The 13,545-nt window shown below is 45.3% G+C and overlaps 1 protein-coding gene across 3 annotated transcripts in view; it reads right to left on the bottom strand.

Annotated features, from left to right (window-relative positions):
• Positions 1 to 1,778: 1,778 nt before the first annotated feature.
• The window catches only part of LOC147628709 (polygalacturonate 4-alpha-galacturonosyltransferase-like), a 30,562-nt gene continuing 18,795 nt past the window's right edge, over positions 1,779 to 13,545 (bottom strand). For 2 of the 3 annotated variants that reach the window (XM_086813939.1, XM_086813938.1), the window contains exons 8-10: positions 3,651 to 4,008; positions 2,976 to 3,563; positions 1,779 to 2,838 (exon numbers count right to left, since the gene is read on the bottom strand). In XM_086813939.1, the coding sequence (XP_086670065.1) occupies positions 2,563 to 2,838; positions 2,976 to 3,563; positions 3,651 to 4,008 (1,222 nt within the window). In that variant the 3' untranslated portion in view covers positions 1,779 to 2,562. The remainder of the gene's footprint in view (positions 2,839 to 2,975; positions 3,564 to 3,650; positions 4,009 to 13,545) is intronic. The other variant, XR_015268176.1, reaches the window with a different exon arrangement.

Here is a 13,545-nt window from a genome sequence, read left to right as displayed (position 1 = left end):
CTACAATCCAAAATTGCTCACTGCACTTCTAATGGCTTAAACAGGAAGGGCAACCTCCATTGGTCGTACAGCTATACACAATATTGCACACCTAACTCCTCATTGGATATAAGGCATTGTTAGCTCGTAAAAATCTTGACTCATTGGTGGTGTAGTACCAAAATTTGTAATTAGTCATGCTCAATGAGATTCCTCTAATAGGCAATAATATGCGACTATGCAATCTTACACAATCATAATGAGCCCGTTGACACAAAGTACCTTTAACATGCTAATAGAAAACTTAGACGAAACAAATGGGCTTCACGAGGTCCTTGCATTGAAGTAAGGAATACCTCATCCAGATATGTGGTGGAAAGTTAAACGTCATCAAAGCACTCATTAACAGAGCGAATGGTATATTTAGACAATCAAACACAGTGCAAGCAGGCCACATATAAAAATCGGTGCGTGTTATCAATACAACTAACACATCCAAGACTCTCCACTGAACTACACACCTATCTACCGAATCTCCAAGGGGGTTGCCGCATCTCCAAGGACTTTTCCAAGTTAGAAAAGACGCATTCAACACGAAACATTACACCATTCATGGATCCCAAGGTCTGACCATGGAGCCCGTAGAATTGAATTCCCAAAACATCTACAAACACGGGCTTCTCTACGCTTTCTCACCCTTCTCAAAGACCCAGATGAATTGCACTTTTTACTCAATGATATCACCCTCAACCATATAAAATTCAGAAAAGGTTCTTTTGGAAGATGTGGACGCCTTGGAGCAAAGCTGCCATGGATATGCATCCACAAAGAACATTATATCACACTCAATCCCAGTAACTTAACCATTCTAGTCTGAACACAGCTCCACTCAAAAAGCGTCATGTAGACGTGAAGCTGACCAGACATTACTATCCACTGACAGCCTTTACCTGTAGGAAACTCAAGTCAAAACCAAACAAAGCTCCTTCCTCTACAACTACAATTGTTTGAACACTTTCAACCACTACAACACATCTCTCTACTGTAACAACACACACCTTCTTTATGGGCAAAGGCATGGAGCTGATTCATGGCGCCTTCAGAAACCCAACTCCACATTAATATATTATATAAATCTCCAAAATAGCACAGTTCATAAACTCATCAATGTCCTCGACGCCACACGCTCAAATTTTACAGTTCATAAACTCATCCATGTCCTCGACGCCACACGTTCACATTCAAAGCGTCTACCAAAATAGTCCATTCAATGCGAGTGAAGATATTAATGTGGACGTACTTAGCTCTCAACAGTTCTATGTCACAGATCTATGCAATGCAACATCTACAAGTACCAACAACACAAACACTAACTGGAAACACAAAACAAGCCACCAACTTCTACTCTCTATTATAACAGCACATGAGCGCTAACTGGAAAGAGCAACATCTACAAGTAGCACCAACACACAAGCACTAACTGGAAACACGAAACACAACACCAACTTCTACTTTCTATTTTAAGAGCATTGTAAAACAATTATAACAATGTCCAATGACTGGACTTGGAGAACATCAAGAATTTGATAAAATCACCAAAAAAAAGGCAGAGAACAGAACATCCAAAAATGATGTCCAATGACCAAACTTGGAGAACAACCAGAACTTAAAAAATCACCAACAAATGCAGGATAAGAGAACATTCAAAATGCTTCATTGTAACAAGACGTACATAAACAATATTTATCCTTCATATGAAAAAGAAAAGACAGGAGGCCTATTGTGAACTTTGAAGCCTCTTTTGTTTAACCCCAATCAATTTTCTTCTTTACTTTTATTCATTGCTTTTTTCTCTCCCACGACTTAATACTCAATCTTATGATGAATTCCTACAGGCATTTTTTGAGGCAGCTCACAGCCCATCAGGTATTGATCCTCACAAGCTGCTGGTCAAACTTTGAATGCTCTGATAAAGTAGTTAGCACCCAAACATTAAGGTTGGGCATGTCTGGAACATTCAGAGGCATTGGAACATTCACAATAGCGTGTTATGTTCTCACATGAACTGTTACGTGGTGGAGACAAAGGACAGGACATCTGCAGGAGCATCTGGAGGTTCCATGCCGTAAGTAAAGTGGATGCAGTGGTTGTTACATATGTTGGCTCTAATGATAAGAGCTGATTTATTGCTGTCATTTGAGGAGGTCAATGGTGAAAGAACCTCAACTTGAAGAGGATTTAAATACAAAGGAATCTACATCAGAATGACAGAAAACTCCAACAAAAAAGGTCCTCGCAAGCCCATGTAGGACATATTACGAACACCACCTCTGCAGCCCTGAAAAGTTTAAGGAATGGACTCTATTATCTACCCAATTGGCTGTCTTTACTTACAGCATGAGGTACTATCATACAGCTTGAGACACCTCTATTGAAGAGCCAGGAATCCATTTAAGGCTATATAAAGACCCTCTGAAAGCTACAAGCCATGAGATTCCATGGTCAAAGAATTCAAAATATAACAAAAGAAATGCTCGTACACAGCCCATACAACCTGCAACTTGTATCTTGTACCAGCCAATTTTACTGGTTGATGTTGCACTGTTGCAGGAAGTGGTGATCATATTTCACATATCGTGTCCAATGATGCTTATACTTGGCCATGGCTAGCTCCAGCCAGGGTTTCATATTACCATTGTAATGCACAACCGCAGCACCTTCTATTTCACTCCGTTCCACACTCGGGTTGTATCCTAAGCCCAAGACGTGCCAGGACTTGTTCAAAGGATAGGTCAAGTTGTAGAAAGTTACAAGACCAGGTGGTAAGGTTCCAAGCTTCCACAACAGCCTGTCTTCATTCTGTGCAGGCATAAGCAATAAAACAGGTGCATGCACCTCAGTAAGTTAGCAGGCGCTGCCAATTTTGAATTGTTAAGATAAGGGTAGAAGCTCAGGAATATTACCACAATGCAGCAGAAGAATCACAAACTACTCACCATGCTTTGCCACCTGTGGTAGATACCAGTGATATCCCTCTTCTTCCATTCTTGCAGATCAAAAATATTCATGCCATATGCCCAGCCACAAGCATGTGGATCAAATTTTTCCTTAATGTGAGGATTGGAGAAGTTCAGATACTTGTCAAACCGATGGAAGCTCTGCCCACACGTTTCTACTGCTCCATTTACCTTCCCATGCAGATTCACAGACCACAGAGGTGTTAAATCCTTCTGTACTACGATGTCATCATCCAGGAAAAGGATCTTATCCAGCTTTGGATACACTTCTGGGAGATAAAACCGAAGATGATTCAGCATGGAAAGGTATTTAGGATTTCGGTACTTCAGATTCGAGGAACCCGCAGCAAGCATTGTTGGATGGTCTGCTTTGAAGTAGTACTCCTTCATTGCAGCAGACTCCAGCTGCCATAAAACAGGACAGTAAGAAGAGTTCAGCCAAGAAAAGCCATCAATGTTAAGAATCTCAATCGTAGCTTTGCCTGGTGGATTGGCCAAGAACCACATCCTCATGGCTGCATAGTTCAGTTTGTCAGTGACCAGGTGAAATACATGCTTCCAAGGTTCCTGCTCCAAAACAATAAAAAAATCAGACAACTGCCTTTCAAGGCAAAAGAATGACAGTAACACGTGTCTCCATGCTGTGATTTTTACCTTGGCATTGGAGACAGTTGAATTCACTACCACAGATGCTGCAAGAACATTGTCAGAGAAAAGGGCATAATGAAAGAGGTCGTTATCCTGCAGGTTGTCCTGACCAGAAAATTCCCTTTGATCCTCAGGCAGCCCATAATAATCAACGGTAAGCCGCATGGAAAAACAGTGTAGGCCTTTAGGAAGCGTCTTGGCCGCAAGCTGACTTAAAAAGGTGCTCTGTTTTTTCAGTACACGTGCCTGTTCCTCTGCAGATTGAACCATGGCCCTTAGCTTTTTAGTTATAGCTGTGCAATCATATAATTGCTCTCTAGCCCTTGAAAGCATCTGATCCATTGACTTAACTCTTTCCGAGGCACTGCAACATCAAATATTAAAAAAGGGTTGACGAGATCAAATAAAAGCTCGAGTAGCACGTGTATCAATTGCTTTCTGATCCCGAAAATTTGGGACTTTAAAATTGAAGTTACACCATGGTGAAATCTTGTACTACCAACCCTCCATTGGCATGCATGCAATAAAATAGCACGTATGTCAATGGCCTTCTGATGTCAAATAGTTAGCTGCCTTTAAAATTAAAGCTACACCATAGTGAAATCTTGCATTCACAACCCTAGCGTCAGAGAAATAACCTCCAGAAGCATGTAAGACAATCCAAGTCAATATTAAAACCATGTTACAAGCTAATTTATATAACTTAGTCTTGTTAAGCTTTTCACATTACTAGTGTTTGAAACTTCTTCCCGCATATAATAGATTATAATTTTGGCTTGCACAAACTCGATAAGAGCAAGCTGCAAGACATAATGAAAGAAGATGTGACATCTGAGGGATTGATCGTAGTAATCACAACCTTAGGCTAACTAAACTTCACTTAAATGATGCTTAAGAGAGAGACAAATAGTGTCAATGCAATGCAATGCAGCTATATTAGATGAATGGGTTACAATGAGATCTAAATAGATCTATGATGATGTCCTAGATGAAGATCCTTCTCGGGAGGAGAGGGATAGGCTGAATGTGTTAGAAGTCATCTCCTGTCCAGTTTTATACACCAGGGCCTTTGTTGTGGGTGTGCCCACCCTTATCAGGTGTTTTATCATTTTTCCTCACTCCCCGCATTTTTCCCCTATTTTTTCAGTGGCTTGGGAGGCAGTTCTGAGTTGGCAAGAGCACTGAGTAGCTGGCCGACTGACCCAACAGCAGTCGTGGACCCCTGTGCTGCTGGCCGACTGGGCATATACAGTCGTGGGCTTCATCCAGTGCTGGCCGACTGATGCTACAGTCGTGGAGGTCCTTTCAGCAGGCCGACTGCCTATCTGGGGGCATATAAATAGCCCCCAGCCCCCATACCACACTTGTATCATATTCAGGATCTTCTTGTGTATATCAGAGCAGAGTTACACGCCTACATATTTCTCTCTCTTGTGCTGTTTTTTTTGCATGCGTTTTTTGCTCTTGTGTTCCCAGATCTGGTCATCATCTCCGCTGCGTATTCTGACATGGTATCAGAGCCCTAGGCTCTAGATAGTTCTTGGGATTTGTGTGAGCAAGAGGGGGACTGTTTTGTGGCTCATTGGTGGACTGTTCTGGACTGTTCGGGAAGAGGAGAAGCAAGAGGAAGGCGGGCTGATTTGCTGGACAGCCACTTGCAGGTATCAGTTCTTCTTTGTTCCCACCCACCCACCCTTTTCAGAGTACGTCCCCGCTATGGCAGATCTGTTAGAGATGGCCGAGAGGCACGTGAAGATCCCGACACTCCCCACGTTCCCGGTGGACCGTCAGTTGGACGGGAGTAACTACGGCATATGGAAGGTTATGATGGAATCTGTTTTGGAGTCTTACGACCTCGCCGATTTCGTCGTTGTTGGTATTCCACGGCCGGAAGTAGAGGAAGGGGAGTTACCGTCAAACCCGAAAGGACCGGGGGGCCCAGACACAGATGTGGGATCGTGTCAAGGTTTCCAGGACTTGTTTGTGCACCGTAACAGGTGTTGATCCTTGTGAGCAGTGTGATGTCTCTGTGACTCGGAAGCTGTATGGTTCATTGATCTGGTTGATGGACACCAGATTGGACGAGAGCTTCCTGATGAGGCAGTTGAGCTCATGGTTGCAGATGTTGGGGTAAAGGCATTATGCACACCCTTGTAGTGTGTACAAGCCCATAAGTTTTATAGTACAAGCCCATAAGTTTTATAGTACATAGTACACTTGGTACTTTTAATGTACTAAGTGCACTATGTGTACTAGAGCAAATATACATGTGTGATAGGAGAGTCACACACTCATACTTTTGTGAGTTGACTTATCCCCACACGTCTCTCTCTCTCTCTCCCTTCTTCTTTGTGTGTGTCTCCCACATGAAACCCTAACTATTTCAGCTGAGCTTCTTTAGCTCCCTTCAACTGGTATCAAAGCACGGTTACAGCCCCCCTCCCCGTGGAGTTCTTGGTGCCAAGCAGCTTCCTACGTCGATCTGCAGTCCGTCCGGCACACTGTAGCTCTGTCGTCCCAATGAACTTCCGGTAGCTCCAGTTCCACCCGTCGCCCCATCTCTCTGTCCAACCTGCCGCCGAGCAAGGCCCCGTTGGGCGCTGCAAGACAATGGCAGCAATGCATAGCACAAGGCGTTGGCCACGAGTTGCAGCAAGGCGTTGGGCGTCAGACGCCTAGCCACAAGAGGGAGTGGTTGTAGCGCTAGCCACTAGGCGGAGGCGGCGGCAACAAACAAGGCCTGGCCACCACAAGGCATAGCATCGCATACACTAGGGCCTGGCCACAAGGCGTAACAAAAGGGTACAAAGAGAAGGAGAATTGGAAGCATTTCCGACATAGACAAAGTGATAACAGACAGCTCTCTGCGTTCCAACAGCTACAGTCGTAAAGCTAACGCCAACGAATGGCGCCTGTTCATCACTGCGACACCTGAGTGCTAACATTCGACTGCTCGAGCTGATTTCAGAGGTATTTGCTTCAATTTTTTTGGGATTTGCATGTCCATTTTCATCAATTGAGCAGGTACAGGTCCTAATGGCTCAGATTTGAGCACAATTGGCAACAATTGGGTGACATTGGTCACATTCCGAGTCAATTGGCAGGAAATTGGGTGTTAACATTTGGGGCTTGACTTTTATGCCTTGAACCCTCAGAAATCCACTTGCAGTCAAGGGGCTTTTGCCCAATTTCTGTCCGGGACTGTTGTATGCAGTGGTGGGGATTGTCAAGGTCTGATTTTCACTCATTTGGACAGCTGAAGAGCATTTATTGCTACTGTACTTGCTGGTATAGATTTGGTACAACTTTGTACAAGTTTTGGCATGGTTGTACATTGATTTGAGTGAGGAAAAGGCTCATTTTCAGCTGCTGTACTTGCCGGTACAGATTTGGTACATCATTGGTGAGCACTTAGTACTGTTGTACAGTATTTTGGAAGGGGAACAGAGCACATCTAAGGTGCTGTCATAAATCTGCAGCAACCAGATTTTGGTGATTTTATCACATTCAGTGGGAGGAGAGTTGCATTCGTGCTTCCGCAGTGGGAGATAAACTTTGGGAGAACAACTGTGAGCATTTTGTGTGCTTTGGTGCAGTGTTTGCACATCTTGCAAGGAGTCAGGCATTGATTGTGTCAAAGGTTGCATATTGCTATGGCAACCACAGGTGAGAGCTCTTCATTGCTTCACATCAAAAAGCTTGAAGGCTCACATAATTATGACATTTGGCAAACCCAGTGCTATAATGTGTTGCTCCAGAAGAAGCAGCACAAGCCCATCAAAGAAAGGAGTGTAACGCTTGCTTCTCTTAATGCTGAAGAATGGGAAGATATGGATGAGTTGGCAAGATCCACCATCATGTTGTCTGTGTCAGACTCTTTACTTTTCAGCATACGTGAAGAGAAGACAGCTTGGGGAATGTGGCAAAGATTGCAGGACTTGTATGCCCAGCAAAGTGCCTCAAGCAAAGTGTATTGGTTGAAGAAACTCATAGGTCTTCAAATGAAGGAAGGGGCGTCTATGACAGCCCATCTAAATGAGTTTAATGGTGTTGTCAGCCAAGTCATCAATCAAAAGTTGGCAATGGACGATGAGTTCAAAGCCACCTTTCTCTTATGCACTTTGCCAGAGAGTTGGGACACATTCAGGACAGCCACTAGCAATTCAAATGCTATTATGCACATGTGGAGGGTGCTCTCCTTCAAGAGGAGATGAACAGGAAGAACAACTCTGTTGGAAAGTCCAATGCAATGAATGCACGTGGGAGATCCCAGCAAAGGAGTAAAAGCCAAGAACGGGGAAGGAGCAAATCCCGCTCCAAAAAGGACTTGGAATGCCATTATTGTGGCAAGAAGGGACATTTCAAAAAGCAATGCTACAAATGGAAGAATGATCAAAAGGAAAAGAGCAAAGGCAAAGACAAAGACAAAGATGAAGCCAAAGATGCAAAGCCAAAGGGCAAAAGTGGAGTCAAGACTGAAGAAGCCAATGTATCACATGCAGGTGACAGTGAGGATGAAGTCCTATTCATGTCTTCACTTGATGCCCATTCACTCCATGCAGGAGATGGTCATGGTATGCACTCATGGATCATTGATTCAGGTGCCTCCTTTCATGTCACAGGTTGCAGAGACTTGTTTGTCAGGTATACTGCTGGCAATGAAGGAGTAATTTATTTGGGTGACAACCATGCATGCCAGATTCTTGGCAGAGGTGATGTGAGGCTTGTGCTTTCAAATGGCTCACAGCTTATGCTCCATGATGTCAGGCATATGCGTGAGATCAAGAAGAACCTGCTTTCTACTGGACAGCTTGATGATGCTGATTATGTTACCACATTTGGTAGTGGAAAGTGGAAGATTAGTAAGGGCTCACTGGTTGTTGCCAGAGGCTCTAAGGTGGACACTCTTTACTTCATGCATGCTAGTGTTTGTCACCATGCTAATTTAAATGCAACCGAGCTGCCGGAAATCTCTATGTGGCATAGCCAGTTGGGACACATGAGTGTCAAAGGAATGGAGCAATTGTCTCGTTTTGGTTACTTGCCTTCTCTAAAGTTCTCAAAGTTTTCAGTTTTGTGAGCATTGTATATATGGCAGGCAACTCCAGTGCCCCCACAAGAAAGCTCTTGGACAGAAAGATGCTCAGTTAGAGCTTGTGCATACAGATGTATGTGAGATGCCTCAGCTTTCTTATGTCATTTTTGATGAAACATGCATGTATAAGGAGCCTGCAAGGCAACAGGAGCCTGGCAAAGTCATCTTTGATGATGATGGACATCATGGACAACAACCAAGGGCTGTAAATCAGCCATTACAGCAACAAAACCAGCCCTTAAATGGTGCTGAAAATGGTCCAAATGGACAGCCAGAGATGGCAGAAGATATCCCTATGGATATCCCACAGTTAGAGGAGATACCGGGCATGATCTTTCAACCTTATGGCATGGAACAGGAGCCACCAATAGGTGATATGCAGGCTGGACAGCAACCTGCAAATGATGATCATTGGGTACAGAGGTCCACAAGACCCTCCAGACCCCCTGATGACAGGTTTGTTCCAGGGGTTGACTACTTGATGCTCACTGACTGTGGGGAGCCCTCTTGTTATAAGGAGGCTTTACAAAGGGCAGACAAGGCTCTTTGGGAGCGTGCTATGAAGTCAGAGATGGATTCTCTGCACAAAAATGGAACATGGAAGTTGGTGCATTTGCCTACAGGCAAGAAGGTTTTGCCATGCAAGTGGGTTTACAGGCTCAAAGTTGCACCTGATGCAAAGCCAAGATACAACGCCAGGTTAGTGGCTAAGGGCTTCAAGCAAGAATATGGTGTGGACTTTGATGAGATCTTCTCTCCAGTGATCAAAATGACCACACTTAGAGCTGTATTAGCTTTGGTTGCTCATGATGATCTGGATTTGATTCAGATGGATGTGAAGACTGCTTTTCTTCACGGTGATCTCCATGAGGAGATATATATGCAACAGCCAGAGGGTTATGCAGTGAATGGAAAGGAGAAGCTTGTATGCAAGCTGAAAAAGAGTCTTTATGGGCTCAAACAGGCACCAAGGGAATGGTATCATAAATTTGATACATTCATGAAATCCCAAGATTTCAGGAGGAGTGACATAGATCACTGCTTATACACCAAGAAAGCTTTGGATGGCAGTCTATCCGGACATTGCATTTGCAGTGGGAGTGGTTACTAGATACATGGCCAACCTTGGCAAGAAGCATTGGGAAGCAGTGAAAGGTGTCATGAGATACCTAAAGGGCACACAGGATATGTGCATTTGCTTTGGCAAACAGGATGCATTAGTGCATGGTTACACGGATTCGGATTATGCCGGTCATCCAGATAACCGGAAGTCTACTACCGGTTATGTGTTTACATTCACAGGAGGTGCTGTGTCATGGATATCCAGGATGCAAAAGTGCACTGCCTTATCTACTACAGAGGCCGAGTATATGGCAACCACAGAGGCTTGCAAGGAGGCATTATGGCTATCTCGGTTAGTGGTTAAATTGGGTTATACAGGGGATATTCCATTGTTGCATTGTGACAGTCAGAGTGCCATCCAGTTGGCAAAGAACCCTGTCTTTCATGCAAAGACGAAGCATGTGGATGTGAAGTATCACTTCATCAGAGAGGTGATAGAGAACAAAATGATTCAGCTTGTCAAGATTCATACGGATGACAACCCGGCTGATCTGTTGACAAAGAGTTTGCCTCCAGAGCGGTTTGCTCATTGCAGACACTTGATGGGCATTGGATGAGGCCAGTTTCAGCCTTGATATGGCCTTGTATATTATCATGTACATGCTGATTTTTTTTCCCTTCATTTAAGGGCACTTTGCCTTTAAGTGGGAGGTTGTTGGGGTAAAGGCATTATGCCCACCCTTGTAGTGTGTACAAGCCCATAAGTTTTATAGTACATAGTACACTTAGTACTTTTAATGTACTAAGTGCACTATGTGTACTAGAGCAAATATACATGTGTGATAGGGGAGTCACACACTCATACTTTTGTGAGTTGACTTATCCCCACACGTCTCTCTCTCACCCATAAGTTTTATAGTACATAGTACACTTAGTACTTTTAATGTACTAAGTGCACTATGTGTACTAGAGCAAATATACATGTGTGATAGGGGAGTCACACACTCATACTTTTGTGAGTTGACTTATCCCCACACGGCCCATGGATTAGCGGTTTGGGGCCTATGGGACACAGACCAGGCCACTGACAGAGATACACATAGCAGTATGGAACTGTAATGGTTCACTATGGGTGCAGCCTGGACGACTGGAGCATGTTATGGTGGGGAGAGACATCATACTTCTGACAGAGACACATCAGAGCCCAGAGAGAGGGCTACCTCGAGTAGAGGGATTCCAGTGGGAGTCAGCATACAGGAGGACCACACGCCAGGGTACCTCGAGAGGGTCGGGGGGAGTAGCAGTCCTATTCAGACGGGAGCTACAGGGGAGACTGAGAGTGGTAGCACAGGATCCAGAGGCCAGATACATGTGGATCAGCTTACAGCTCTCACAGGACAGGGTTATATACATAGCTCTATGTTACTTTTCTCCATCAGGATCCTCCTATGTCATTACAGAGGACATGCCACAGGAGGAGGAGATAGGAGCCTCGCCATACACTTGTCTGTCAGAGGAGATTATGCATTATTCTACACTAGGGGAAGTATTTCTTACGGGCGACTTCAATGCCCACACACAGAGCAAACAGTGTGAGGTGTATGACTATGATGACATGGAGATCCTCCACCCTGTGGATCCAGAGGAGATAGGGGCTAGTCGGGCATCAGAGGACACTGGACCAGACAGAGGACATTATGGGGACCACTTACTAGAGTTGGGAGCCAGGCATCGTCTCGTTATTTATAACGGGATGCTACAGTGGCCGGGATCAGGAGGGCTGACATGCTTCCCACATGGGGGTCATACACGGACCGGAGGCACAGTGGTAGACTACATTATGGGGTCTTTGGAGGCATCACAGCTCACCTCATTCTCCATTCCACCTCACAGAGCAGGAGTCGAGGAGTGAGATGAGGAGACTTACTCGCCGCAAAAGGCGGGCCTTCGCAGAGATACAGGAGCTAGAGATCTTTCATTTCTTCATGAGTAGAGATAGCCCTGTCTCATGGCGGCACTTCAGAGAGCCCCGGACCCCGACACCTATTGCAGACCCACAGACATGGCACACATATGCAGAGGGTCTATACCATGCTCCACAGCAGCCACCTATACCTCAGCCAGAGGAGCCTCGACCTACCACAGCTAGCTTCTTTACCCACTCGATGGTACAAGAAGCTATCCGCCGCCTACAGCATGGACGGGCCGCCGACCATATGGGCCTGCAGGGTGAGCATCTCATATATGCAGTAGATTCTTTAGCTCCTTTTCTTGCACACCTGTTTAACAGGGCACTAGCAGAGGGTTTGCCTGCGGAGTGGACGATGCACACCATTGTGCCGATTCACAAAACAGGGGATATGCTCGATCCGAGCAACTATAGGACGGTTATGGTTGGCCACGTGCTGGCCAAACTCTATGGTGCAGTGCTGGAGCAAGAGCTTAGCTTATATGCTGAGCGAGCAGGTTTACGCTCATCAGGGCAGGCAGGCTTCAGGAGAGCTTTCTCTACCACTGACCATGTATTCACTTTGAGATGTATGATTGATCAGGCCAGAGTGAGGAAGAGAAAGCTCTATTGCTGCTTTGTGGATTTCCGCAAGGCATTTGACACAGTACCACGAGAGAGGCTCTTTCAGCGCCTGCAGTCTCTTGGCATACCAGCAGATATGACATGGGGCATCTATGCATTATATGAGCAGGTTTTTGGGCGAGTCAGATGTCCAGGAGGTATGTCTGAGACTATTGCTAGCACCATTGGTGTGAAGCAAGGATGTCCACTTTCCCCCACGCTATTTGGGTTATACATTGATGAGGTGGCTGACTTCATTACACGGGGAGGCGGAGATGGAGTTGATTTAGCAGGTACCTCAGTACATATTATGCTCTATGCTGATGATATTGTATTAGTGTCTGAGTCCCCAGGTGGTCTACAGCAGCATCTACATGCACTCGATGATTTCTGCACACAGAGGGGTCTTACTGTGAACCTTGGGAAAACCAAGGTTATGGTCTTTCATACATCGAGACATGGCAGGAGTCAGCTGACATTCACTCTCGCAGGATGCCAGGTGGAGGTGGTGACATCATACGTGTACCTAGGGGTTACCTTCTCTGCAGCAGCCACACGCTTTACCATGGGTTCAGCAGCCAGAGCTAGATTGACACGGGGATATGCAGCATTGGCTATGCTAGAGAGACAGTGCCACCAGGCGCATTTTCAGGAGCCCCGGACGAAGGGGTGGCTATTTGACACATTAGTCACACCGGCATTGATGTATGGAGCAGCAGTATGGGCGCCAGGCCTTGCTACCCATTGGTGGACACAGATAGAGAGACCACAGGCCCTCATGATGGCACGCATGATACGCAGCAAACCGTCAGTACCTCATGACATTATCCGAGCAGAGTTTGCTGCGCCTCCTATGATGGTAGAGGCCATATTTCAGACTATATGCCTGCTAGACAGATTCAGAAAGATGCCACAGGACAGATTATCATACAGAGCTTTTCAGGCATCTAGACAGTTGGCTGAGGCAGGAGACAGAGGATCATGGTATGCACAGGTCACACATTGGTTCTCACAGCATGGCCTAGACATGGATCATCTACCACCATTCCAGTATGACAGGGATGCACCACATATCCGTCTCTCTCATAGTGAGAGGAACAGAGTATTGAGACAGGATCTATGGCAGCTCTATACACGAGAGACATGGATATCGCCTACACAGCCTCTTCCAC

Source organism: Cibotium barometz, chromosome 19 (genome assembly GCF_041138505.1).
Source record: "Cibotium barometz isolate CiBa-2024 chromosome 19, ASM4113850v1, whole genome shotgun sequence".
Classification (NCBI taxonomy): domain Eukaryota; kingdom Viridiplantae; phylum Streptophyta; class Polypodiopsida; order Cyatheales; family Cibotiaceae; genus Cibotium; species Cibotium barometz.
Note: the sequence above shows the minus strand (reverse complement) of the source record. Positions and strands in the feature narration are given on the sequence as shown.